Raw genomic sequence first — 26,644 nt, forward strand, 5'->3', positions numbered from 1 at the left:
CTCATTCCACTATATCCTCCGCCATCTCATTCCATTCTATCCTCCATCTCATTCCATTCTATCCTCCATCATCTCATTCCATTCTATCCTCCGCCATCTCATTCCATTCTATCCTCCACCATCTCAGTCCATTCTATCCTCCACCATCTCAGTCCACTATATCCTCCGCCAACTCATTCCATTCTATCCTCCACCATCTCATTCCATTCTATCCTCCATCTCATTCCATTCTATCCTCCATCTCATTCCATTCTATCCTCCGCCATCTCATTCCACTATATCCTACGCCATCTCTTTCCATTCTATCCTCTGCCATCTCATTCCACTATATCATCCGCCATCTCATTCCATTCTATCCTCCATCTCATTCCATTCTATCCTCCATCATCTCATTCCATTCTATCCTCCGCCATCTCATTCCATTCTATCCTCCACCATCTCATTCCATTCTATCCTCCACCATCTCATTCCACTATATCCTCCGCCAACTCATTCCATTCTATCCTCCGCCATCTCATTCCATTCTATCCTCCATCTCATTCCATTCTATCCTCCGCCATCTCATTCCACTATATCCTACGCCATCTCTTTCCATTCTATCCTCCGCCATCTCATTCCACTATATCCTCCGCCAACTCATTCCATCTATCCTCCATGTCATTCCATTCTATCATCCGTTATCTCATTCCATTCAATCCTCCTCCATCTCATTCCATTCTATCCTCCGCCATCTCATTCCACTATATCCTACGCCATCTCTTTCCATTCTATCCTCCGCCATGTCATTCCATTCTATCCTCCATCTCATTCCATTCTATCCTCCGCCATCTCATTCCACTATATCCTACGCCATCTCTTTCCATTCTATCCTCCGCCATCTCATTCCACTATATCCTCCGCCAACTCATTCCATTCTATCCTCCATGTCATTCCATTCTATCATCCGTTATCTCATTCCATTCAATCCTCCTCCATCTCTTTCCATTCTATCCTCCGCCATCTCATTCCACTATATCCTCTGCCAACTCATTCCATTCTATCCTCCATCTCATTCCATTCTATCATCCATTATCTCATTCCATTCTATCCTCCGCCATCTCTTTCCATTCTATCCTCTGCCATCTCATTCCACTTTATCCTCCGCCAACTCATTCAATTCTATCCTCCATCTCATTCCATTCTATCATCCGTTCTCATTCCATTCTATCCTCCGCCAACTCATTCCATTCTATCCTCCAACTCATTCCATTCTATCATCCACCATCTTATTTAATTCTATCCTCCGCAATCTCATTCCATTCTATCCTCCGCCACCTCATTCCATTCTATCCTCCGCCATCTATTTATATTCTATCCTCCGCCATTTCATTCCATTCTATCCTCCGCCATCTATTTATATTCTATCCTCCGCCATCTCATTCCATTCTATCCTCCGCAATCTCATTCCATTCTATCCTCCACCAACTCATTCCATTCTATCCTCCACCATCTCATTCCATTCTATCCTCCGCCATCTCATTCCACTATATCCTACGCCATCTCTTTCCATTCTATCCTCCGCCATCTCATTCCACTATATAATCCGCCATCTCATTCCATTCTATCCTCCATCTCATTCCATTCTATCCTCCATCATCTCATTCCATTCTATCCTCCGCCATCTCATTCCATTCTATCCTCCACCATCTCATTCCATTCTATCCTCCACCATCTCATTCCACTATATCCTCCGCCAACTCATTCCATTCTATCCTCCACCATCTCATTCCATTCTATCCTCCATCTCATTCCATTCTATCCTCCATCTCATTCTATCCTCCATCTCATTCCATTCTATCCTCCATCTCATTCCATTCTATCCTCCGCCATCTCATTCCACTATATCCTACGCCATCTCTTTACATTCTATCCTCCGCCATCTCATTCCACTATATCCTCCGCCAACTCATTCCATTCTATCCTCCATCTCATTCCATTCTATCATCCGTTATCTCATTCCATTCTATCCTTCTCCATCTCATTCCATTCTATCCTCCGCCATCTCATTCCACTATATCCTACGCCATCTCTTTCCATTCTATCCTCCGCCATCTCATTCCACTATATCCTCTGCCAACTCATTCCATTCTATCCTCCATCTCATTCCATTCTATCATCCGTTATCTCATTCCATTCTATCCTCCGCCATCTCTTTCCATTCTATCCTCCGCCATCTCATTCCATTCTATCCTCCACCATCTCATTCCACTATATCCTCCGCCAACTCATTCCATTCTATCCTCCGCCATCTCATTCCATTCTATCCTCCACCTCATTCCATTCTATCCTCCTCCATCTCATTCCATTCTATCCTCCGCCATCTCATTCCACTATATCCTACGCCATCTCTTTCCATTCTATCCTCCGCCATCTCATTCCACTATATCCTCCGCCAACTCATTCCATTCTATCCTCCATCTCATTCCATTCTATCATCCGTTATCTCATTCCACTATATCCTCCGCCAACTCATTCCATTCTATCCTCCACCATCTCATTCCATTCTATCCTCCGCCATCTCATTCCACTATATCCTACGCCATCTCTTTCCATTCTATCCTCCGCCATCTCATTCCACTATATCCTCCGCCATCTCATTCCATTCTATCCTCCATCTCATTCCATTCTATCCTCCATCATCTCATTCCATTCTATCCTCCGCCATCTCATTCCATTCTATCCTCCGCCAACTCATTCCATTCTATCCTCCGCCATCTCATTCCACTATATCCTCCGCCAACTCATTCCATTCTATCCTCCACCATCTCATTCCATTCTATCCTCCATCTCATTCCATTCTATCCTCCATCTCATTCCATTCTATCCTCCGCCATCTCATTCCACTATATCCTCCGCCATCTCATTCCACTATATCCTCCATCTCATTCCATTCTATCCTCCACCATCTCATTCCATTCTATCCTCCACCATCTCATTCCACTATATCCTCCGCCAACTCATTCCATTCTATCCTCCACCATCTCATTCCATTCTATCCTCCATCTCATTCCATTCTATCCTCCGCCATCTCATTCCACTATAACCTACGCCATCTCTTTCCATTCTATCCTCCGCCATCTCATTCCACTATATCCTCCGCCAACTCATTCCATTCTATCCTCCATCTCATTCCATTCTATCCTCCGCCATCTCATTCCATTCTATCCTCCAGCATCTCATTTAATTCTATCCTCCACCATCTCATTTAATTCTATCCTCCATCTCATTCCATTCTATCCTCCGCCATCTCATTCCACTATATCCTACGCCATCTCTTTCCATTCTATCCTCCGCGATCTCATTCCACTATATCCTCCGCCAACTCATTCCATTCTATCCTCCATCTCATTCCATTCTATCATCCGTTATCTCATTCCATTCTATCCTCCTCCATCTCATTCCATTCTATCCTCCGCCATCTCATTCCACTATATCCTACGCCATCTCTTTCCATTCTATCCTCCGCCATCTCATTCCACTACATCCTCCGCCAACTCATTCCATTCTATCCTCCATCTCATTCCATTCTATCCTCCGCCATCTCATTCCATTCTATCCTCCAGCATCTCATTTAATTCTATCCTCCACCATCTCATTTAATTCTATCCTCCGCCATCTCATTCCACTATATCCTCCGCCATCTCATTCCATTCTATCCTCCATCTCATTCCATTCTATCCTCCATCATCTCATTCCATTCTATCCTCCGCCATCTCATTCCATTCTATCCTCCACCATCTCAGTCCATTCTATCCTCCACCATCTGTCCACTATATCCTCCGCCAACTCATTCCATTCTATCCTCCACCATCTCATTCCATTCTATCCTCCATCTCATTCCATTCTATCCTCCGCCATCTCATTCCACTATATCCTACGCCATCTCTTTCCATTCTATCCTCTGCCATCTCATTCCACTATATCATCCGCCATCTCATTCCATTCTATCCTCCATCTCATTCCATTCTATCCTCCATCATCTCATTCCATTCTATCCTCCGCCATCTCATTCCATTCTATCCTCCACCATCTCATTCCATTCTATCCTCCACCATCTCATTCCACTATATCCTCCGCCAACTCATTCCATTCTATCCTCCGCCATCTCATTCCATTCTATCCTCCATCTCATTCCATTCTATCCTCCGCCATCTCATTCCACTATATCCTACGCCATCTCTTTCCATTCTATCCTCCGCCATCTCATTCCACTATATCCTCCGCCAACTCATTCCATTCTATCCTCCAGGTCATTCCATTCTATCATCCGTTATCTCATTCCATTCAATCCTCCTCCATCTCATTCCATTCTATCCTCCGCCATCTCATTCCACTATATCCTACGCCATCTCTTTCCATTCTATCCTCCGCCATCTCATTCCACTATATCCTCTGCCAACTCATTCCATTCTATCCTCCATCTCATTCCATTCTATCATCCGCCATCTCTTTCCATTCTATCCTCCGCCATCTCATTCCACTATATCCTCCGCCAACTCATTCAATTCTATCCTCCATCTCATTCCATTCTATCATCCGTTATCTCATTCCATTCTATCCTCCGCCATCTCAATCCACTATATCCTCCGCCAACTCATTCCATTCTATCCTCCAACTCATTCCATTCTATCCTCCGCCACCTCATTCCATTCTATCCTCCGCCATCTATTTATATTCTATCCTCCGCCATTTCATTCCATTCTATCCTCCGCCATCTATTTATATTCTATTCTCCGCCATCTCATTCCATTCTATCCTCCGCAATCTCATTCCATTCTATCCTCCACCAACTCATTCCATTCTATCCTCCACCATCTCATTCCATTCTATCCTCCACCATCTCATTCCACTATATCCTCCGCCAACTCATTCCATTCTATCCTCCACCATCTCATTCCATTCTATCCTCCATCTCATTCCATTCTATCCTCCGCCATCTCATTCCACTATATCCTACGCCATCTCTTTCCATTCTATCCTCCGCCATCTCATTCCACTATATAATCCGCCATCTCATTCCATTCTATCCTCCATCTCATTCCATTCTATCCTCCATCATCTCATTCCATTCTATCCTCCGCCATCTCATTCCATTCTATCCTCCACCATCTCATTCCATTCTATCCTCCACCATCTCATTCCACTATATCCTCCGCCAACTCATTCCATTCTATCCTCCACCATCTCATTCCATTCTATCCTCCATCTCATTCCATTCTATCCTCCATCTCATTCCATTCTATCCTCCGCCATCTCATTCCACTATATCCTACGCCATCTCTTTCCATTCTATCCTCCGCCATCTCATTCCACTATATCCTCCGCCTACTCATTCCATTCTATCCTCCATCTCATTCCATTCTATCATCCGTTATCTCATTCCATTCTATCCTCCTCCATCTCTTTCCATTCTATCCTCCGCCATCTCATTCCACTATATCCTACGCCATCTCTTTCCATTCTCTCCTCCGCCATCTCATTCCACTATATCCTCTGCCAACTCATTCCATTCTATCCTCCATCTCATTCCATTCTATCATCCGTTATCTCATTCCATTCTATCCTCCGCCATCTCTTTCCATTCTATCCTCCGCCATCTCATTCCATTCTATCCTCCACCATCTCATTCCACTATATCCTCCGCCAACTCATTCCATTCTATCCTCCGCCATCTCATTCCATTCTATCCTCCATCTCATTCCATTCTATCCTCCTCCATCTCATTCCATTCTATCCTCCGCCATCTCATTCCACTATATCCTACGCCATCTCTTTCCATTCTATCCTCCGCCATCTCATTCCACTATATCCTCCGCCAACTCATTCCATTCTATCCTCCATCTCATTCCATTCTATCACCTGTTATCTCATTCCATTCTATCCTCCGCCATCTCATTCCACTATATCCTCCGCCAACTCATTCCATTCTATCCTCCATCTCATTCCATTCTATCATCCGTTATCTCATTCCACTATATCCTCCGCCAACTCATTCCATTCTATCCTCCACCATCTCATTCCATTCTATCCTCCGCCATCTCATTCCACTATATCCTACGCCATCTCTTTCCATTCTATCCTCCGCCATCTCATTCCACTATATCCTCCGCCATCTCATTCCATTCTATCCTCCATCATCTCATTCCATTCTATCCTCCGCCATCTCATTCCATTCTATCCTCCGCCAACTCATTCCATTCTATCCTCCACCATCTCATTCCACTATATCCTCCGCCAACTCATTCCATTCTATCCTCCACCATCTCATTCCATTCTATCCTCCATCTCATTCCATTCTATCCTCCGCCATCTCATTCCACTATATCCTCCGCCATCTCATTCCATTCTATCCTCCATCTCATTCCATTCTATCCTCCACCATCTCATTCCATTCTATCCTCCATCTCATTCCATTCTATCCTCCATCTCATTCCATTCTATCCTCCATCATCTCATTCCATTCTATCCTCCATCATCTCATTCCATTCTATCCTCCGCCATCTCATTCCATTCTATCCTCCATCTCATTCCATTCTATCCTCCACCATCTCATTCCATTCTATCCTCCACCATCTCATTCCACTATATCCTCCGCCAACTCATTCCATTCTATCCTCCACCATCTCATTCCATTCTATCCTCCATCTCATTCCATTCTATCCTCCATCTCATTCCATTCTATCCTCCGCCATCTCATTCCACTATATCCTACGCCATCTCTTTCCATTCTATCCTCCGCCATCTCATTCCACTATATCCTCCGCCAACTCATTCTATTCTATCCTCCATCTCATTCCATTCTATCATCCGTTATCTCATTCCATTCTATCCTCCGCCATCTCATTCCATTCTATCCTCCGCCATCTATTTCTATTCTAGCCTCTGATATCTCATTCTATTCCATTCTATCTTCAGTCATACCATTCTATTCCATTATATCCCATTCTAGGAGACAAGGAGAGTTTGTGGGAGGTACCGTCTCCAGGCATCTGCACCTATATACAGTTACAATGGCTCCAGCGGCGCACTTTTGCTGGACATTGTGAGCAACTATCCATGGTGTGACCGATATATACATCCGATGGTGTGTCTTTGTACGTAAGCAGCAGATCTGAGATGGCGCCTATGGGCTCCTCAGTACAACTCCCGGCAGCTTCCACATTTCCTGCATCTCTGTATCAGGCACTCCATTACATTACATTACATCCTTCAATATCTTAGTCTATTCCATTCTATTGTCCGATATTGCCAGGACATCCTCAGATATCTCAGTCTATGCTATTACAGTATTATCCTGCATTATACCCCTGGAAATGGATTTGCCATTTTGCTGTGTAGAAGAGATGAAAGGACACAGGGCTGTGATGAATGATTTATTGCAGATTACTGATGCATGGAATCAGAACTCAGAGAATGTGTTTGGGTAACACACACCGATATTGGTAACACACCGATTTTTGGACGTGTTGTGCCGGGTGTCAGTGACTTCAAGGATCGATCAGATAGGTAATTAGAAGATCGCAATATAATCTTTACTTTCCAGTCAGTTTGATCACCGCAGAGACCATCGCTCCAATACCATCAAATATTCTATGCAGCGGAGCTTCACCCATGAAGGCTGGTGTGGTGACCACGCTGTGTGTCTTATCCACGTGCACCTCGTGGAACATGGAGAGTTAAGGAACAGAAACAATCATTCTGTACATCTGATACAATGGAATAAAATACTGACATAACAAAAGAATGTTTCACGTCTGTCCTATACTGGATTCACTTCTACTCACATGGCTCAACATCTTCAGCAAGCTGCCATCATCCACCCAGTCACACACCGGACTGTCCCATTACTGACCCTACACTGACTGCACTCCTGGGGTATCTTCTCCCTTGTATCTCTACCTGGGGGAGCTGCCATCATCCACCCAGTCACACACCGGACTGTCCTATTACTGACCCTACACTGACTGCACTCCTGGGGTATCTTCTCCCTTGTATCTCTACCTGGGGGAGCTGCCATCATCCACCCAGCCACACACCGGACTGTCCTTTTACTGACCCTACACTGACTGCACTCCTGGGGTATCTTCTCCCTTGTATATCTACCTGGGGGAGCTGCCATCATCCACCCAGCCCCACACCGGACTGTCCTTTTACTGACCCTACACTGACTGCACTCCTGGGGTATCTTCTCCCTTGTATCTCTACCTGGGGGAGCTGCCATCATCCACCCAGCTACACACCGGACTGTCCTATTACTGACCCTACACTGACTGCACTCCTGGGGTATCTTCTCCCTTGTATCTCTACCTGGGGGAGCTGCCATCACCCACCCAGCTACACACCGGACTGTCCCATTACTGATCCTACACTGACTGCACTCCTGGGGTATCTTCTCCCTTGTATCTCTACCTGGGGGAGCTGCCATCATCCACCCAGCCACACACCGGACTGTCCTATTACTGATCCTACACTGACTGCACTCCTGGGGTATCTTCTCCCTTGTATCTCTACCTGGGGGAGCTGCCATCATCCACCCAGCTACACACCGGACTGTCCCATTACTGACTCTACACTGACTGCACTCCTGGGGTATCTTCTCCCTTGTATATCTACCTGGGGGGAGCGGCCATCATCCACCCAGCCACACACCGGACTGTCCCATTACTGACCCTACACTGACTGCACTCCTGGGGTATCTTCTCCCTTGTATATCTACCTGGGGGAGCTGCCATCATCCACCCAGTCACACTCCGGACTGTCCCATTACTGACTCTACACTGACTGCACTCCTGGGGTATCTTCTCCCTTGTATCTCTACCTGGGGGGGAGCTGCCATCATCCACCCAGCCACACACCGTACTGTCCTATTACTGACCCTACACTGACTGCACTCCTGGGGTATCTTCTCCCTTGTATATCTACCTGGGGGAGCTGCCATCATCCACCCAGCCCCACACCGGACTGTCCTTTTACTGACCCTACACTGACTGCACTCCTGGGGTATCTTCTCCCTTGTATATCTACCTGGGGGAGCTGCCATCATCCACCCAGCCCCACACCGGACTGTCCTTTTACTGACCCTACACTGACTGCACTCCTGGGGTATCTTCTCCCTTGTATATCTACCTGGGGGAGCTGCCATCATCCACCCAGCCCCACACCGGACTGTCCTTTTACTGACCCTACACTGACTGCACTCCTGGGGTATCTTCTCCCTTGTATCTCTACCTGGGGGAGCTGCCATCATCCACCCAGCCACACACCGGACTGTCCTTTTACTGACCCTACACTGACTGCACTCCTGGGGTATCTTCTCCCTTGTATCTCTACCTGGGGGAGCTGCCATCATCCACCCAGCTACACACCGGACTGTCCTATTACTGACCCTACACTGACTGCACTCCTGGGGTATCTTCTCCCTTGTATCTCTACCTGGGGGAGCTGCCATCATCCACCCAGCCACACACCGGACTGTCCCATTACTGACTCTACACTGACTGCACTCCTGGGGTATCTTCTCCCTTGTATCTCTACCTGGGGGAGCTGCCATCATCCACCCAGCCACATACCGGACTGTCCTATTACTGACCCTACACTGACTGCACTCCTGGGGTATCTTCTCCCTTGTATCTCTACCTGGGGGAGCTGCCATCATCCACCCAGCTACACACCGGACTGTCCTATTACTGACCCTACACTGACTGCACTCCTGGGGTATCTTCTCCCTTGTATCTCTACCTGGGGGGAGCGGCCATCATCCACCCAGCCACACACCGGACTGTCCTTTTACTGACCCTACACTGACTGCACTCCTGGGGTATCTTCTCCCTTGTATCTCTACCTGGGGGAGCTGCCATCATCCACCCAGCCACACACCGGACTGTCCTTTTACTGACCCTACACTGACTGCACTCCTGGGGTATCTTCTCCCTTGTATCTCTACCTGGGGGAGCTGCCATCATCCACCCAGCCACACACCGGACTGTCCTTTTACTGACCCTACACTGACTGCACTCCTGGGGTATCTTCTCCCTTGTATCTCTACCTGGGGGAGCTGCCATCATCCACCCAGCCACACACCGGACTGTCCCATTACTGACCCTACACTGACTGCACTCCTGGGGTATCTTCTCCCTTGTATCTCTACCTGGGGGAGCTGCCATCATCCACCCAGCTACACACCGGACTGTCCTATTACTGACCCTACACTGACTGCACTCCTGGGGTATCTTCTCCCTTGTATCTCTACCTGGGGGAGCTGCCATCATCCACCCAGCCCCACACCGGACTGTCCTATTACTGACCCTACACTGACTGCACTCCTGGGGTATCTTCTCCCTTGTATCTCTACCTGGGGGAGCTGCCATCATCCACCCAGCCACACACCGGACTGTCCTATTACTGACCCTACACTGACTGCACTCCTGGGGTATCTTCTCCCTTGTATCTCTACCTGGGGGAGCTGCCATCATCCACCCAGCTACACACCGGACTGTCCTATTACTGACCCTACACTGACTGCACTCCTGGGGTATCTTCTCCCTTGTATATCTACCTGGGGGAGCTGCCATCACCCACCCAGCTACACACCGGACTGTCCTATTACTGACCCTACACTGACTGCACTCCTGGGGTATCTCCTCCCTTGTATCTCTACCTGGGGGGAGCGGCCATCATCCACCCAGCCACACACCAGACTGTCCCATTACTGACCCTACACTGACTGCACTCCTGGGGTATCTTCTCCCTTGTATCTCTTGCTGGGGGGAGCTGCCATCACCCACCCAGACATCCACAGAAGGGTAATGCAGGAGGCTCCCAGCTGTGGAGTATAAGTAATACTGCTAGTACAGGTGCTGAGGGCACATGTTGTGGAACGTAGACCCTTCACGCCACTTAGTAACACACAGACTTCTGCATCTTACGTTATACAGATAATAAAGAGGAACACAACCATAGTGCGGCTGGCGGTGAGGAAGGACAGCTATATACCGTTACTGGGAAGGATATATGCACATCCTTGGCGCAGTGTTTGCCTCCCAGGGCAGAGATGGCTTTTGCAGTCCCGGCGTACGGCCATTTGCCTCCTTGTTCTTCTTCTTGGCCCACAGTCACCTCCACCCCAGGGATGACCTTAGCAGCTAGGACTGGGGCGATACAGCACAGCCTGGAAGACAGAGGACCCGGCAGCTAAACTAAAGCAGCAGAGGGTCGTCTCTTCTAACACCTACAGTAATACAGGGCTGTATCCTCCACAGGTAACACCAGGAGCCCCGAACCCAATGTCAGAGCCACCTGCACGCTACAAACAGGACACAATGGGGTAATTCAGAGTTGATCGCAGCAGCAAATTTTTTAGCAGCTGGGCAAAACCATGTGCACTGCAGGGGAGGCAGATATCACATGTGCAGAGAGAGCTAGATTTGAGTGGGGTGTGTTCAATCTGCAATCTAATTTTCAGTGTAAAAATAAAGCAGCCAGTATTTACCCTGCACAGAAATAAAATAACCCACCCAAATCTAACTCTCTCTGCACATGTTACATCTGCCCCCCCTGCAGTGCACATGGTTTTGCCCAACTGCTAACAAAGGGGGTAATTCCAAGTTGATCGCCGCAGGAATTTTTTTAGCAGTTGGGCAAAACCATGTGCACTGCAGGTGAGGCAGATATAACATGTGCAGAGAGAGTTAGATTTGGGTGTGGTGTGTTCAATCTGCAATCTAATTTTCAGTGTAAAAATAAAGCAGCCAGTATTTACCCTGTACAGAAACAAAATAACCCACTCAAATGTAACTCTCTCTGCACATGTTACATCTGCCTCCCCTGCAGTGCACATGGTTTTGCCCAACTGCTAACAAAGGGGGTAATTCCAAGTTGATCGCTGCAGGAATTTTTTTAGCAGTTGGGCAAAACCATGTGCACTGCAGGGGAGGCAGATGGGATCCAGACTGAAAGTCGACAGTAAATAGGTCGACAATGTCTAGGTCGACCACTGTTGGACGACAGTAACTAGGTCGACAGGGTGTCTAGGTCGACAGGGTCTTTAGGTCGACATGTTCTAGGTCGACAGGTCAAAAGGTCGACATGAGTTTTTCACAATTTTTTTCTTTTTTTGAACCTTTTCATACTTAACGATCCACGTGGACTACGATTGGAACGGTAATCTGTGCCGAGCGGAGCGAAGGCACCATGCCCGAAGCATGGCGAGCGAAGCGAGCCATGCGAGGGGACGCGGTGCACTAATTGGGGTTCCCGGTCACTCTACGAAGAAAACGACACCAAAATAACATTAAAAACTCATGTCGACCTTTTGACCTGTCGACCTAGAACATGTCGACCTAAAGACCCTGTCGACCTAGACACCCTGTCGACCTAGTTACTGTCGACCAATAGTGGTCGACCTAGGCATTGTCGACCTAGTTACTGTCGACTTTCAATACCACACCCGAGGCAGATATAACATGTGCAGAGAGAGTTAGATTTGGGTGTAGTGTGTTCAATCTGCAATCTAATTTTCAGTGTGAAAATAAATCAGCCAGTATTTACCCTGTACAGAAACAAAATAACCCACTCAAATGTAACTCTCTCTGCACATGTTACATCTGCCTCCCCTGCAGTGCACATGTGCACATGTGCAGAGAGAGTTAGATTTGAGTGGGTTATTTTGTTTCTGTGCAGGGTAAATACTGGCTGCTTTATTTTTACACTGCAAATTAGATTGCAGATTGAACACACCACACCCAAATCTAACTCTCTCTGCACATGTTACATCTGGCCTCCCTGCAGTGCACATGTTTTTTCCCATTAGCTAACAAATTTGCTGCTGCAATCAACTCTGAATTAGGGCCCATGTGTTATAATGAACGCTGATGTTCCAGCCTCTTTATAACAGAAGAAATCGGTTTACAGTGAGAGGCTCTATAAAGAGGTGACAGTATATTAAGGTATGCTTGGTGCAGACATAATACCCGGTGGTGTATGGAGGCTTACCATACTATCCCATTAAACCAGGACACCTATAATTTACACAGGGTCTGCGGCTGGTGCACTTCAAGCTACGTCACCTGGTTTTTTTATCAGCCAAAGAACTTGTGTAATCCATGAGCGTCCCAGTTTGAAGGAATGATATGGTAAGCCTATATATAGTGGATGGTAGCTGTTAGGAAGGTACATTTGGTGCAGAGATAGTGCCCGGTGCTATATAGGGGATGGCGGCCGTTAGTAAGGCACGTTTGCTGCCGACACAGTACCCGGTGGTATACAGGGGATGGCGGCTGTTAGTAAGGTATGTTTTGTGCAGACACAGTACCCGGTGGTATACAGTGGATGGCGGCTGTTAGTAAGGTACGTTTGGTGCAGACACAGTACCAGGTGGTATATAGGGAATGACGGCTGTTAGTAAGGTACGTTTGGTGCAGACACAGTACCCGGTGCTATATAGGGGATGGTAGCTGTTAGTAAGGTAAGTTTGGTGCAGGGATGGCGCCAGGTGGTATACAGTGGATGGCGGCTGTTAGTAAGGTACGTTTGGTGCAGACACAGTGCCCGGTGCTATATAGGGGATGGCGGCCGTTAGTACGGCACGTTTGCTGCCGACACAGTACCCGGTGGTATACAGGGGATGGCGGCTGTTAGTAAGGTATGTTTTGTGCAGACACAGTACCCGGTGGTATACAGTGGATGGCGGCTGTTAGTAAGGTACGTTTGGTGCAGACACAGTACCAGGTGGTATATAGGGAATGACGGCTGTTAGTAAGCTACGTTTGGTGCAGACACAGTACCCGGTGCTATATAGGGGATGGTAGCTGTTAGTAAGGTACGTTTGGTGCAGACACAGTACCCGGTGCTATATAGGGGATGGTAGCTTTTAGTAAGGTACGTCTGGTGCAGACACAGTACCAGGTGGTATACATGGTATGGCACCTGTTAGTAAGGTACGTTTGGTGCAGACACAGTACCAGGTGGTATACAGGGGATGGCGGCTGTTAGTAAGGTACGTTTGGTGCAGACACAGTACCCGGTGGTATACAGGGGATGGCGGCTGTTAGTAAGGCACGTTTGCTGCCGACACAGTACCCGGTGGTATACAGGGGATGGCGGCTGTTAGTAAGGTATGTTTTGTGCAGACACAGTACCCGGTGGTATACAGTGGATGGCGGCTGTTAGTAAGGTACGTTTGGTGCAGACACAGTACCAGGTGGTATATAGGGAATGACGGCTGTTAGTAAGGTACGTTTGGTGCAGACACAGTACCCGGTGCTATATAGGGGATGGTAGCTTTTAGTAAGGTACGTCTGGTGCAGACACAGTACCCGGTGCTATATAGGGGATGGTAGCTTTTAGTAAGGTACGTCTGGTGCAGACACAGTACCAGGTGGTATACATGGTATGGCAGCTGTTAGTAAGATACGTTTGGTGCAGACACAGTACCAGGTGGTATACAGGGGATGGCGGCTGTTAGTAAGGTACGTTTGGTGCAGACACAGTACCCGGTGGTATACAGGGGATGGCGGCTGTTAGTAAGGTATGTCTGGTGCAGACACAGTACCAGGTGGTATACAGGGGATGGCGGCTGTTAGTAAGGTATGTTTGGTGCAGACACAGTACCCGGTGCTATAAAGGGGATGGCGGCTGTTAGTAAGGTACGTTTGGTGCAGACACAGTACACGGTGCTATATAGGGGATGGCGGCTGTAAGTAAGGTACGTTTGGTGCAGACACAGTACACGGTGCTATATAGGGGATGGCGGCTGTTAGTAAGGTACGTTTGGTGCAGACACAGTACCCGGTGCTATATAGGGGATGACGGCTGTTAGTAAGGTACGTCTGGTGCAGACACAGTACCCGGTGCTATATAGGGGATGGCGGCTGTTAGTAAGGTACGTCTGGTGCAGACACAGTACACGGTGCTATATAGGGGATGGTAGCTGTTAGTAAGGCACGTCTGGTGCAGAAACAGTACCAGGTGGTATACAGGAGATGGCGGCTGTTAGTAAGGTATGTTTGGTGCAGACACAGTACCCGGTGCTATATAGGGGATGGCGGCTGTTAGTAAGGTACGTTTGGTGCAGACACAGTACCCGGTGCTATATTGGGGATGGCGGCTGTTAGTAAGGTAAGTTTGGTGCAGGGATAGTACCCGTTGCTATATAGGGGATGGCGGCTGTTAGTAAGGTACGTTTGGTGCAGACACAGTACACGGTGCTATATAGGGGATGACGGCTGTTAGTAAGGTACGTTTGGTGCAGACACAGTACCCGGTGCTATATAGGGGATGGCGGCTGTTAGTAAGGTACGTTTGATGCAGACACAGTACCCGGTGCTATATAGGGGATGGCGGCTGTTAGTAAGGTACGTTTGATGCAGACACAGTACCCGGTGCTATATAGGGGATGGCGGCTGTTAGTAAGGTACGTTTGGTGCAGGGATAGTACCCGGTGCTATATAGGGGATGGCGGCTGTTAGTAAGGTACGTTTGGTGCAGACACAGTACACGGTGCTATATAGGGGATGGCGGCTGTTAGTAAGGTACGTTTGGTGCAGACACAGTACCCGGTGCTATATAGGGGATGACGGCTGTTAGTAAGGTACGTCTGGTGCAGACACAGTACACGGTGCTATATAGGGGATGGTAGCTGTTAGTAAGGTACGTTTGGTGCAGACACAGTACACGGTGCTATATAGGGGATGGTAGCTGTTAGTAAGGCACGTCTGGTGGAGAAACAGTACCAGGTGGTATACAGGAGATGGCGGCTGTTAGTAAGGTATGTTTGGTGCAGACACAGTACCCGGTGCTATATAGGGGATGGCGGCTGTTAGTAAGGTACGTTTGGTGCAGACACAGTACCCGGTGCTATATAGGGGATGGCGGCTGTTAGTAAGGTAAGTTTGGTGCAGGGATAGTACCCGTTGCTATATAGGGGATGGCGGCTGTTAGTAAGGTACGTTTGGTGCAGACACAGTACACGGTGCTATATAGGGGATGACGGCTGTTAGTAAGGTACGTTTGGTGCAGACACAGTACCCGGTGCTATATAGGGGATGGCGGCTGTTAGTAAGGTACGTTTGATGCAGACACAGTACCCGGTGCTATATAGGGGATGGCGGCTGTTAGTAAGGTACGTTTGGTGCAGGGATAGTACCCGGTGCTATATAGGGGATGGCGGCTGTTAGTAAGGTACGTTTGGTGCAGGGATAGTACCCGGTGCTATATAGGGGATGGCGGCTGTTAGTAAGGTACGTTTGATGCAGACACAGTACCCGGTGCTATATAGGGGATGGCGGCTGTTAGTAAGGTACGTTTGGTGCAGGGATAGTACCCGGTGCTATATAGGGGATGGCGGCTGTTAGTAAGGTACGTTTGGTGCAGACACAGTACACGGTGCTATATAGGGGATGGCGGCTGTTAGTAAGGTAAGTTTGGTGCAGGGATAGTACCCGTTGCTATATAGGGGATGGCGGCTGTTAGTAAGGTATGTTTGGTGCAGACACAGTACCAGGTGGTATACAGGAGATGGCGGCTGTTAGTAAAGGTACGTTTGGTGCAGGGATAGTACCCGTTGCTATATAGGGGATGGCGGCTGTTAGTAAGGTAAGTTTGGTGCAGGGATAGTACCCGTTGCTATATAGGGGATGGCGGCTGTTAGTAAGGTACGTTTGGTGCAGACACAGTACACGGTGCTATATAGGGGATGACGGCTGTTAGTAAGGTACGTTTGGTGCAGACACAGTACCCGGTGCTATATAGGGGATGACGGCTGTTAGTAAGGTACGTTTGGTGCAGACACAGTACCCGGTGCTATATAGGGGATGGCGGCTGTTAGTAAGGTACGTTTGATGCAGACACAGTACCCGGTGCTATATAGGGGATGGCGGCTGTTAGTAAGGTACGTTTGGTGCAGGGATAGTACCCGGTGCTATATAGGGGATGGCGGCTGTTAGTAAGGTACGTTTGGTGCAGGGATAGTACCCGGTGCTATATAGGGGATGGCGGCTGTTAGTAAGGTACGTTTGATGCAGACACAGTACCCGGTGCTATATAGGGGATGGCGGCTGTTAGTAAGGTACGTTTGGTGCAGATACAGTACCCGGTGCTATATAGGGGATGGCGGCTGTTAGTAAGGTAAGTTTGGTGCAGGGATAGTACCCGTTGCTATATAGGGGATGGCGGCTGTTAGTAAGGTAAGTTTGGTGCAGGGATAGTACCCGTTGGTATATAGGGGATGGCGGCTGTTAGTAAGGTACGTTTGGTGCAGAAACAGTACACGGTGCTATATAGGGGATGGCGGCTGTTAGTAAGGTACGTTTGATGCAGACACAGTACCCGGTGCTATATAGGGGATGGCGGCTGTTAGTAAGGTACGTTTGGTGCAGACACAGTACCCGGTGCTATATAGGGGATGGCGGCTGTTAGTACGGTAAGTTTGGTGCAGGGATAGTACCCGTTGCTATATAGGGGATGGCGGCTGTTAGTAAGGTACGTTTGGTGCAGACACAGTACACGGTGCTATATAGGGGATGACGGCTGTTAGTAAGGTACGTTTGGTGCAGACACAGTACCCGGTGCTATATAGGGGATGGCGGCTGTTAGTAAGGTACGTTTGATGCAGACACAGTACCCGGTGCTATATAGGGGATGGCGGCTGTTAGTAAGGTACGTTTGGTGCAGGGATAGTACCCGGTGCTATATAGGGGATGGCGGCTGTTAGTAAGGTACGTTTGATGCAGACACAGTACCCGGTGCTATATAGGGGATGGCGGCTGTTAGTAAGGTACGTTTGGTGCAGACACAGTACCCGGTGCTATATAGGGGATGGCGGCTGTTAGTAAGGTAAGTTTGGTGCAGGGATAGTACCCGTTGCTATATAGGGGATGGCGGCTGTTAGTAAGGTAAGTTTGGTGCAGGGATAGTACCCGTTGCTATATAGGGGATGGCGGCTGTTAGTAAGGTACGTTTGATGCAGACACAGTACCCGGTGCTATATAGGGGATGGCGGCTGTTAGTAAGGTAAGTTTGGTGCAGGGATAGTACCCGTTGCTATATAGGGGATGGCGGCTGTTAGTAAGGTAAGTTTGGTGCAGGGATAGTACCCGTTGCTATATAGGGGATGGCGGCTGTTAGTAAGGTACGTTTGGTGCAGACACAGTACACGGTGCTATATAGGGGATGACGGCTGTTAGTAAGGTACGTTTGGTGCAGACACAGTACCCGGTGCTATATAGGGGATGGCGGCTGTTAGTAAGGTACGTTTGATGCAGACACAGTACCCGTTGCTATATAGGGGATGGCGGCTGTTAGTAAGGTACGTTTGGTGCAGACACAGTACCCGGTGCTATATAGGGGATGGCGGCTGTTAGTAAGGTACGTTTGATGCAGACACAGTACCCGGTGCTATATAGGGGATGGCGGCTGTTAGTAAGGTACGTTTGGTGCAGGGATAGTACCCGGTGCTATATAGGGGATGGCGGCTGTTAGTAAGGTACGTTTGGTGCAGACACAGTACACGGTGCTATATAGGGGATGGCGGCTGTTAGTAAGGTACGTTTGGTGCAGACACAGTACCCGGTGCTATATAGGGGATGGCGGCTGTTAGTAAGGTACGTTTGGTGCAGACACAGTACCCGGTGCTATATAGGGGATGGCGGCTGTTAGTAAGGTACAGACATGAAAGGAGATTGGCAGATTTTCTTTTTCCTGTAACAACTTTCACAAGGAGCCATTTCTGCACCCAGACACTGGGGTGTTACTGGGGTGCCAGCGGGTACACGCGGACATTGGGTGCTGCCTGGACAAGGCGTATGGTAAGTGGTAGAGGAGTTATGCTGGACATGACGTAGGGATAGGCCAGCACATATTACACTCACCCAATTGGCTTCTTCGCTTTACTAAAATCCTGGAGAACTCGTTCCACGTCATTATGTACCCGGCAGGCCTCCCCGTCCACGGCAAAGGAGGAGCTGGCAGAACGAGAAGAGAGGACAAGCGCTTACTGGATGTAAATAAAACATGGCCGACAATGATCTCTGACATCTTACAGTGGCATACCGGACGTGGCTTATAGTCCCCCCTCCTAAGCATAACCAGCCTCGGGCTCTTTGAGCCGGTCCTGGTTGTAAAAATACGGGGGGGAAATTGACAGGGGATCCCCCATATTTTAACAACCAGCACCGGGCTCTGCGCCTGGTCCTGGTGCCAAAAGTACGGGGGACAAAAGACGTAGGGGTCCCCTGTATTTTTAACACCAGCACCGGGCTCCACTAGTCAGAGAGATAATGCCAAAGCCGGGGGACACTTTTATATTGGTCCCTGCGGCCCTGGCATTAAATCACCAAATAGTCACCCCTGGCCGGGGTACCCTGGAGGGGTTCACTACGGCTGGCCGGCGGTCGGGCTCCCGGCGACCAGCATACCGGCGCCGGGAGCCCGACCGCCGGCTTACCGACAGTGTGGCGAGCGCAAATGAGCCCCTTGCGGGCTCGCTGCGCTCGCCACGCTACGGGCACGGTGGCGCGCCACACTATTTTATTCTCCCTCTATGGGGGTCGTGGACCCCCACGAGGGAAAATAAGTGTCGGTATGCCGGCGGTCGGGCTCCCGGCGCCGGTATACTGAGCGCCCGGAGCCCGACCGCCGGCATACAGAAGACGACCCCCCTGGAGGAGTGGGAACCCCTTAAATCAAGCCCCCCCCCTCCAGCCACCCAAGGGCCAGAGGTGAAGCCCGAGGCTGTCCCCCCCCCATCCAAGGGCGGCGGATGGGGGGCTGACAGCCTTTTGTGTAAAAATAAGAATATTGTTTTTTGTAGCAGTACTACAAGTCCCAGCAAGCCTCCCCCGCAAGCTGGCACTTGGAGAACCACAAGTACCAGCATGCGGGGGGGGAAACGGCCCGCTGGTACCTGTAGTTCTACTACAAAAAAAAATACCCAAATAAAAACAAAACACACACACCTTGATAGTACAACTTTATTACATACATGCACACCTACATTCATACATACTTACCTATGTTGACACGAAGCAGTCGGTCCTCTTCTCCAGTAGAATCCTGGGATACCTGTAAATAAAAATTATACTCACAAACAATCCTGTGTCGATCGGTCCTCTTCTTCTTATAAATTTGTAATCCAGGGATTTGGCAAAATAAAAAAACGGATTACCTGGACCACGCACTGAAAGGGGTCCCATGTTTACACATGGATCCCCTTTCCCCGACTGGCGGGACCCCCCGTGACTGCTGTCAAAGAGGGTCCCTTCAGCCAATCAGGGAGCGCCACGTCATGGCACTCTCCTGATTGGCTGTGCGCTCCTGAGCTGTCAGTCATGTGTAAACATGGGACCCCTTTCAGTGCGTGGTCCGGGTAATCCGTTTTGTTTTTTTTGCCAAATCCCTGGATTACAAATTTATAAGAAGAGGACCGATCGACACAGGATTGTTTGTGAGTATAATTTTTATTTACAGGTATCCCGGGATTCTACTGGAGAAGAGGACCGACTGCTTCGTGTCAACATAGGTAAGTATGTGTGTATGTAGTTGTGCATGTATGTAATAAAGTTGTACTATCAAGGTGTGTGTGTTTTGTTTTTATTTGGGTATTTTTTTTGTAGTAGAACTACAGGTACCAGCGGGACCGTTTTTCCCCCACATGCTGGTACTTGTCGTTCTCCAAGTACCAGCTTGCGGGGGAGGCTTGCTGGGACTTGTAGTACTGCTACAAAAAACAATATATATATTTTTTTTTACACAAAAGGCTATCAGCCCCCCATCCGCCGCCCTTGGATGGGGGGACAGCCTCAGGCTTCACCCCTGGCCCTTGGGTGGCTAGAGGGGGGCTTGATTTAAGGGGTCCCCACTCCTCCAGGGTACCCCGGCCAGGGGTGACTAATTAGTAATTTAATGCCAGGGCCACAGGGACCAATATAAAAGTGTCCCCCGGCTGTGGCATTATCTCTCCGACTAGTGGAGCCCGGTGCTGGTGTTAAAAATACGGGGGATCCCTACGTCTTTTGTCCCCCGTGTTTTTTGCACCAGGACCAGGCGCAGAGCCCGGTGCTGGTTGTTAAAATATGGGGGAACCCCTGTCAATTTTTCCCTGTATTTTTACAAGCAGGACTGGCTCAAAGAGCCCGAGGCTGGTTATGCTTAGGAGGGGGGACCCCACGCAATTTTTTGGGGGGGATTTTTAACACTTTCCACACTTCTTTTAAGGTACACAATGAAGCCCTGCATGGATCACACTGATCCGGCCGGGATTCATTGTGTTAAGTCCGGTAGTGTTATACTAATCAATCCCGTAAAACACTGCCAGACATTACGAATGACATCGACATCGGAAAACACGACAATGCAGAATACGACAGCATAGTAAATGAGGCGTAAAAAAAACAAAAAGTTGCAAATTATCACTCCCGATGTCATTCATGTTTAATCTCCCACCAAATCCCGACAATTACGAATCTTAGTAAATATACCCCACTGTGTCTTACAGTGACATACAGGACGTGGCTTATAGTAATAACACACTGGCTGTGTCTTATAGTGACATACCGGACGTGGCTTATAGTAACACACTGGCTGTGTCTTACAGTGACATACTGGACGTGGCTTATAATAACACACTGTGTCTTACAGTGACATACCGGACGTGGCTTATAGTAAGACAGTGGATGTGTCTTATACTGACATACCGGACATGGCTTATAGTAACACACTGGCAGTGTCTTATAGTGACATACCGGACGTGGCTTATAGTAACACACTGGCTGTGTCTTACAGTGACATACAGGACGTGGCTTATAGTAACACAGTGGATGTGTCTTATACTGACATACCGGACATGGCTTATAGTAACACACTGGCAGTGTCTTACAGTGACATACAGGACGTGGCTTATAGTAACACAGTGGATGTGTCTTATACTGACATACCGGACGTGGCTTATAGTAACACACTGGCTGTGTCTTATAGTGACATACCAGACGTGGCTTATAGTAACACACTGGCTGTGTCTTACAGTGACATACAGGACGTGGCTTATAGTAACACACTGGCAGTGTCTTATAGTGACATACCGGACGTGGCTTATAGTAACACACTGGCTGTGTCTTACAGTGACATACTGGACGTGGCTTATAGCAACACAGTGGATGTGTCTTATACTGACATACCGGGCGTGGCTTATAGTAACACAGTGGCAGTGTCTTATAGTGACATACCGGACGTGGCTTATAGTAACACACTGGCTGTGTCTTACAGTGACATACCAGACTTGGCTTATAGTAACACACTGGCTGTGTCTTACAGTGACATACCAGACGTGGCATATAGTAACACACTGGCAGTGTCTTACAGTGACATACCGGACGTGGCTTAAAGTAACACACTGGCAGTGCCTTACAGTGACATGCCGGACGTGGCTTATAGTAACACAGTGGCTGTGTCTTATAGTGACATACAGGACGTGGCTTATAGTAACACACTGGCTGTGTCTTATAGTAACATACCGGACGTGGCTTATAGTAACACAGTGGATGTGTCTTACAGTGACATACCGTACGTGGCTTATAGTAACACAGTGGATTTGTCTTGTACTGACACATCGGACGTGGCTTATAGTAACACACTGGCTGTGTCTTACAGTGACATACCGGACGTGGCTTATAGTAACACAGTGGATGTGTCTTACAGTGACATACAGGACGTGGCTTATAGTAACACAGTGGATTTGTCTTGTACTGACACACCGTACGTGGCTTATAGTAACACACAGGCTGTGTCTTACAGTGACATACCGGACGTGGCTTATAGTAACACAGTGGATGTGTCTTACAGTGACATACAGGACGTGGCTTATAGTAACACTGGCTATGTCTTATAGTGACATACAGGACGTAGCTTATAGTAACACACTGTGTCTTACAGTGACATACCGGACGTGGCTTATAGTTACACACTGGCTGTGTCTTACAGTGACATACCAGACGTGGCTTATAGTAACACACTGGCTATGTCTTACAGTGACATACAGGACGTGGCTTATAGTAACACAGTGGCTGTGTCTTACAGTGACATACCGGACGTGGATTATAGTAACACACTGTGTCTTATAGTGACATACCGGATGTGGCTTATAGTAACACACTGGCAGTGTCTTATAGTGACATACCGGACGTGGCTTATAGTAACACACTGGCTGTGTCTTACAGTGACATACAGGACGTGGCTTATAGTAACACAGTGGCTGTGTCTTATACTGACATACCGGACGTGGCTTATAGTAACACACTGGCAGTGTCTTATAGTGACATACCGGACGTGGCTTATAATAACACACTGTGTCTTACAGTGACATACCGGACGTGGCTTATAGTAACACACTGGCTGTGCCTTACAGTGACATACCGGACGTGGCTTATAGTAACACACTGGCTGTGTCTTACAGTGACATACAGGACGTGGCTTATAGTAACACACTGGCAGTGTCTTATAGTGACATACAGGACGTGGCTTATAGTAACACAGTGGATGTGTCTTATACTGACATACCGGACGTGGCTTATAGTAACACACTGGCTGTGTCTTACAGTGACATACCGGACGTGGCTTATAGTAACACAGTGGCAGTGTCTTATAGTGACATACCGGACGTGGCTTATAGTAACACACTGGCTGTGTCTTACAGTGACATACCAGACTTGGCTTATAGTAACACACTGGCTGTGTCTTACAGTGACATACCAGACGTGGCTTATAGTAACACACTGGCAGTGTCTTACAGTGACATACCGGACGTGGCTTATAATAACACACTGTGTCTTACAGTGACATACCGGACGTGGCTTATAGTAACACAGTGGCTGTGTCTTATAGTGACATACAGGACGTGGCTTATAATAACACACTGGCTGTGTCTTATAGTGACATACCGGACGTGGCTTATAGTAACACACTGGCTATGTCTTATAGTGACATACCGGACGTGGCTTATAGTAACACACTGGCTGTGTCTTACAGTGACATACCGGACGTGGCTTATAATATCACCAAACACAAGAGCAGTTTGTAGCGTTGTGGCACAGTTGCACACGGTAAGTGGCCTCTATGTGTGATTGTAGTTTTACAGCAAAGTGTCCGGCGTACTGAGGGGATAACTGATACATGCGGCATATAGAGAGGATCGGACATCACATTATACTTCCAGACATTCTGTCTTTGCTGCAGATGATCTGAGTCTTACTCACAGTGTTGTCATTCTCTACTCTCACTTCCCATCCCAGTCCTCTCATAGAGCAGCCACAATGTAACAGGCAGAAATCGGGCGTGGATCAATGGCTCAACAAGGTTATAGTCGACAGTCATTAAGTAGACAGGTTCAAAAGGACGACAGAGTCAAAAGATCAACACACAAACGGTTGACATGTTTTTTGGCCAAATCTTTCATGTTATGTGACCACCCTCAGTACAAACGTGTACCCTCATGGGCTCGAGACGCTCAATGTACTTCGGGCAAGGTTACCAATAGATGTCCACGTGGACAGTGAATAGAGCAGATGTTGAGTAAACATGCAAAAAACCCATGCCGACCATTTATGTGTCAACTATTACTATGTCAACATTTTGAACCTGTCCACCTCAAGCACTGTTGAGCTTTTGAACCTGTCGAAAATATGGTGATGACCAAAACATTGTCAATCTATCATCTGGATACCGTAGAATTCATATAAATATTTATATCACCCTATAAATTTCCTGGGACTAGGACTCTCATCTAGTACTAAATGGATAATGGAAATTTGTGTCTGGGTCTGTCCACCTTGTGATCTAACAATGACCTAGGGAAAAACCAGGTGTAACAGGGACCCAGGGAGAACCCAGGACCAACAGGGACCCAGGGAGAACCCAGGACCAACAGGGACCCAGGGAGAACCCAGGACCAACAGGGACCCAGGGAGAACCCAGGACCAACAGGGACCCAGGGAGAACCCAGGACTAACAGCAAACCAGGGAGAATCCAGGACCAACAGGGACCCAGGGAGAACCAAGGACCAACAGGGACCCAGGGAGAACCCAGGACCAACAGGGACCCAGGGAGAACCCAGGACCAACAGGGACCCAGGGAGAACCCAGGACTAACAGTGACCCAGGGAGAACCCAGGTCTAACAGGGACCCAGGGAGAACCCAGGTCTAACAGGGACCCAGGGAGAACCCAGGTCTAACAGGGACCCAGGGAGAACCCAGGTCTAACAGGGACCCAGGGAGAACCCAGGTCTAACAGGGACCCAGGGAGAACCCAGGACCAACAGGTACCCAGGGAGAACTCAGGTCTAACAGGGACCCAGGGAGAACCCAGGACTAACAGGGACCCAGGGAGAACCCAGAACCAACAGGGACCCAGGGAGAACCCAGGACCAACAGGGACCCAGGGAGAACCCAGGTCTAACAGGGACCCAGGGAGGTCCCAGAACCAACAGGGACCCAGGGAGAACCCAGGACCAACAGGGACCCAGGGAGAACCCAGGTCTAACGGGGACCCAGGGAGAACCCAGGACCAACAGGGACCCAGGGAGAACCCAGGTCTAACAGGGACCCAGGGAGAACCCAGGTCTAACAGGGACCCAGGGAGAACCCAGGACTAACAGGGACCCAGGGAGAACCCAGGTCTAACAGCGACCCAGGAAAAAAACAGGTGTAACAGCGACCCAGGTATAATCCAGGTCTAACAGCGACCCAGGGAAAAACCAGGTGTAACAGCGACCCAGGTAGAATCCAGGTCTAACAGCGACCCAGGGAGAACCCAGGACTAACTAGGACCCATATCTATCAATGACCCAGGTGAGATCCAGGAATAACAGTGACCCAGGGATGACACAGGTCTAACAATGAGCCAGAGAGGACCCAGTGACCCAGGTCTAGGCTGCAGCTTCTCTAGTCACAAGTCTGAGGCTCGTAGAGCGGTAGCATCAGAGTTCCTCTCAGAGTCAGAGTTGGTGCTGGTGACAAAGTGCAGCCTGAACACTACCAGATCCTGCTTGTTCCTGCCCAATGTGCTGGTGAAGGAGCCTGATGATGGCGGTAATAGCTGGTCACCAAGTTGCACCAGTAGAAGAGACAGCCCATCCTGCCACCAGACTGCCTACCTGCAGTAACTATCAGCAGACTCGCCACATCTTACTGAGCCAGCAGCCTCCACTCCTCACATATACTCACAGGTTCTTAGCAGCCCCAAAGCCTCCTGGGAAGATGACGGCATCATGATCCTGAGCTTTCAAGTGCGACAAGGCTGCGATATCGCCACGGGCAAGTCTAGCCGACTCCACTAACACGTTCCTGTGGAGAGATCATCATGTCAGACAAGTGCCGCACCGGAGACAGCACAATTTCCTGTTCCGTCTTCTCCCCGTGTGCTGCCCTATTGTACAGGAACGGTATTACTGGTTACCTGTGAGAGGTCCGCCGCACACACTGCAGGTGTTATGTAAGACAGTGTGATAATCGCAGGCACGGAGTTACGTTATAGATAAATTACAGAATTATTGTATATACCGTACTATGGGGGTCATTCCGAGTTGATCGCTCGTTAGCAGTTTTTAGCAGCCGTGCAAACGC

The 26,644-nt window shown here is 48.6% G+C and overlaps 1 protein-coding gene across 1 annotated transcript in view; it reads right to left on the reverse strand.

The window, feature by feature from the left end:
- Positions 1–7,399: 7,399 nt before the first annotated feature.
- Positions 7,400–26,644, reverse strand: part of GATD3 (glutamine amidotransferase class 1 domain containing 3) — a 108,129-nt gene continuing 88,884 nt past the window's right edge. Inside the window, exons 4-7 of the mRNA XM_063956901.1 lie at positions 26,246–26,365; positions 18,903–18,995; positions 11,050–11,206; positions 7,400–7,700 (exon numbers count right to left, since the gene is read on the reverse strand). Coding sequence (XP_063812971.1) covers positions 7,572–7,700; positions 11,050–11,206; positions 18,903–18,995; positions 26,246–26,365 — 499 coding nt within the window. The 3' untranslated portion in view covers positions 7,400–7,571. The remainder of the gene's footprint in view (positions 7,701–11,049; positions 11,207–18,902; positions 18,996–26,245; positions 26,366–26,644) is intronic.

The sequence above is a fragment of the Pseudophryne corroboree genome, chromosome 2, assembly GCF_028390025.1.
Source record: "Pseudophryne corroboree isolate aPseCor3 chromosome 2, aPseCor3.hap2, whole genome shotgun sequence".
NCBI lineage: Eukaryota > Metazoa > Chordata > Amphibia > Anura > Myobatrachidae > Pseudophryne > Pseudophryne corroboree.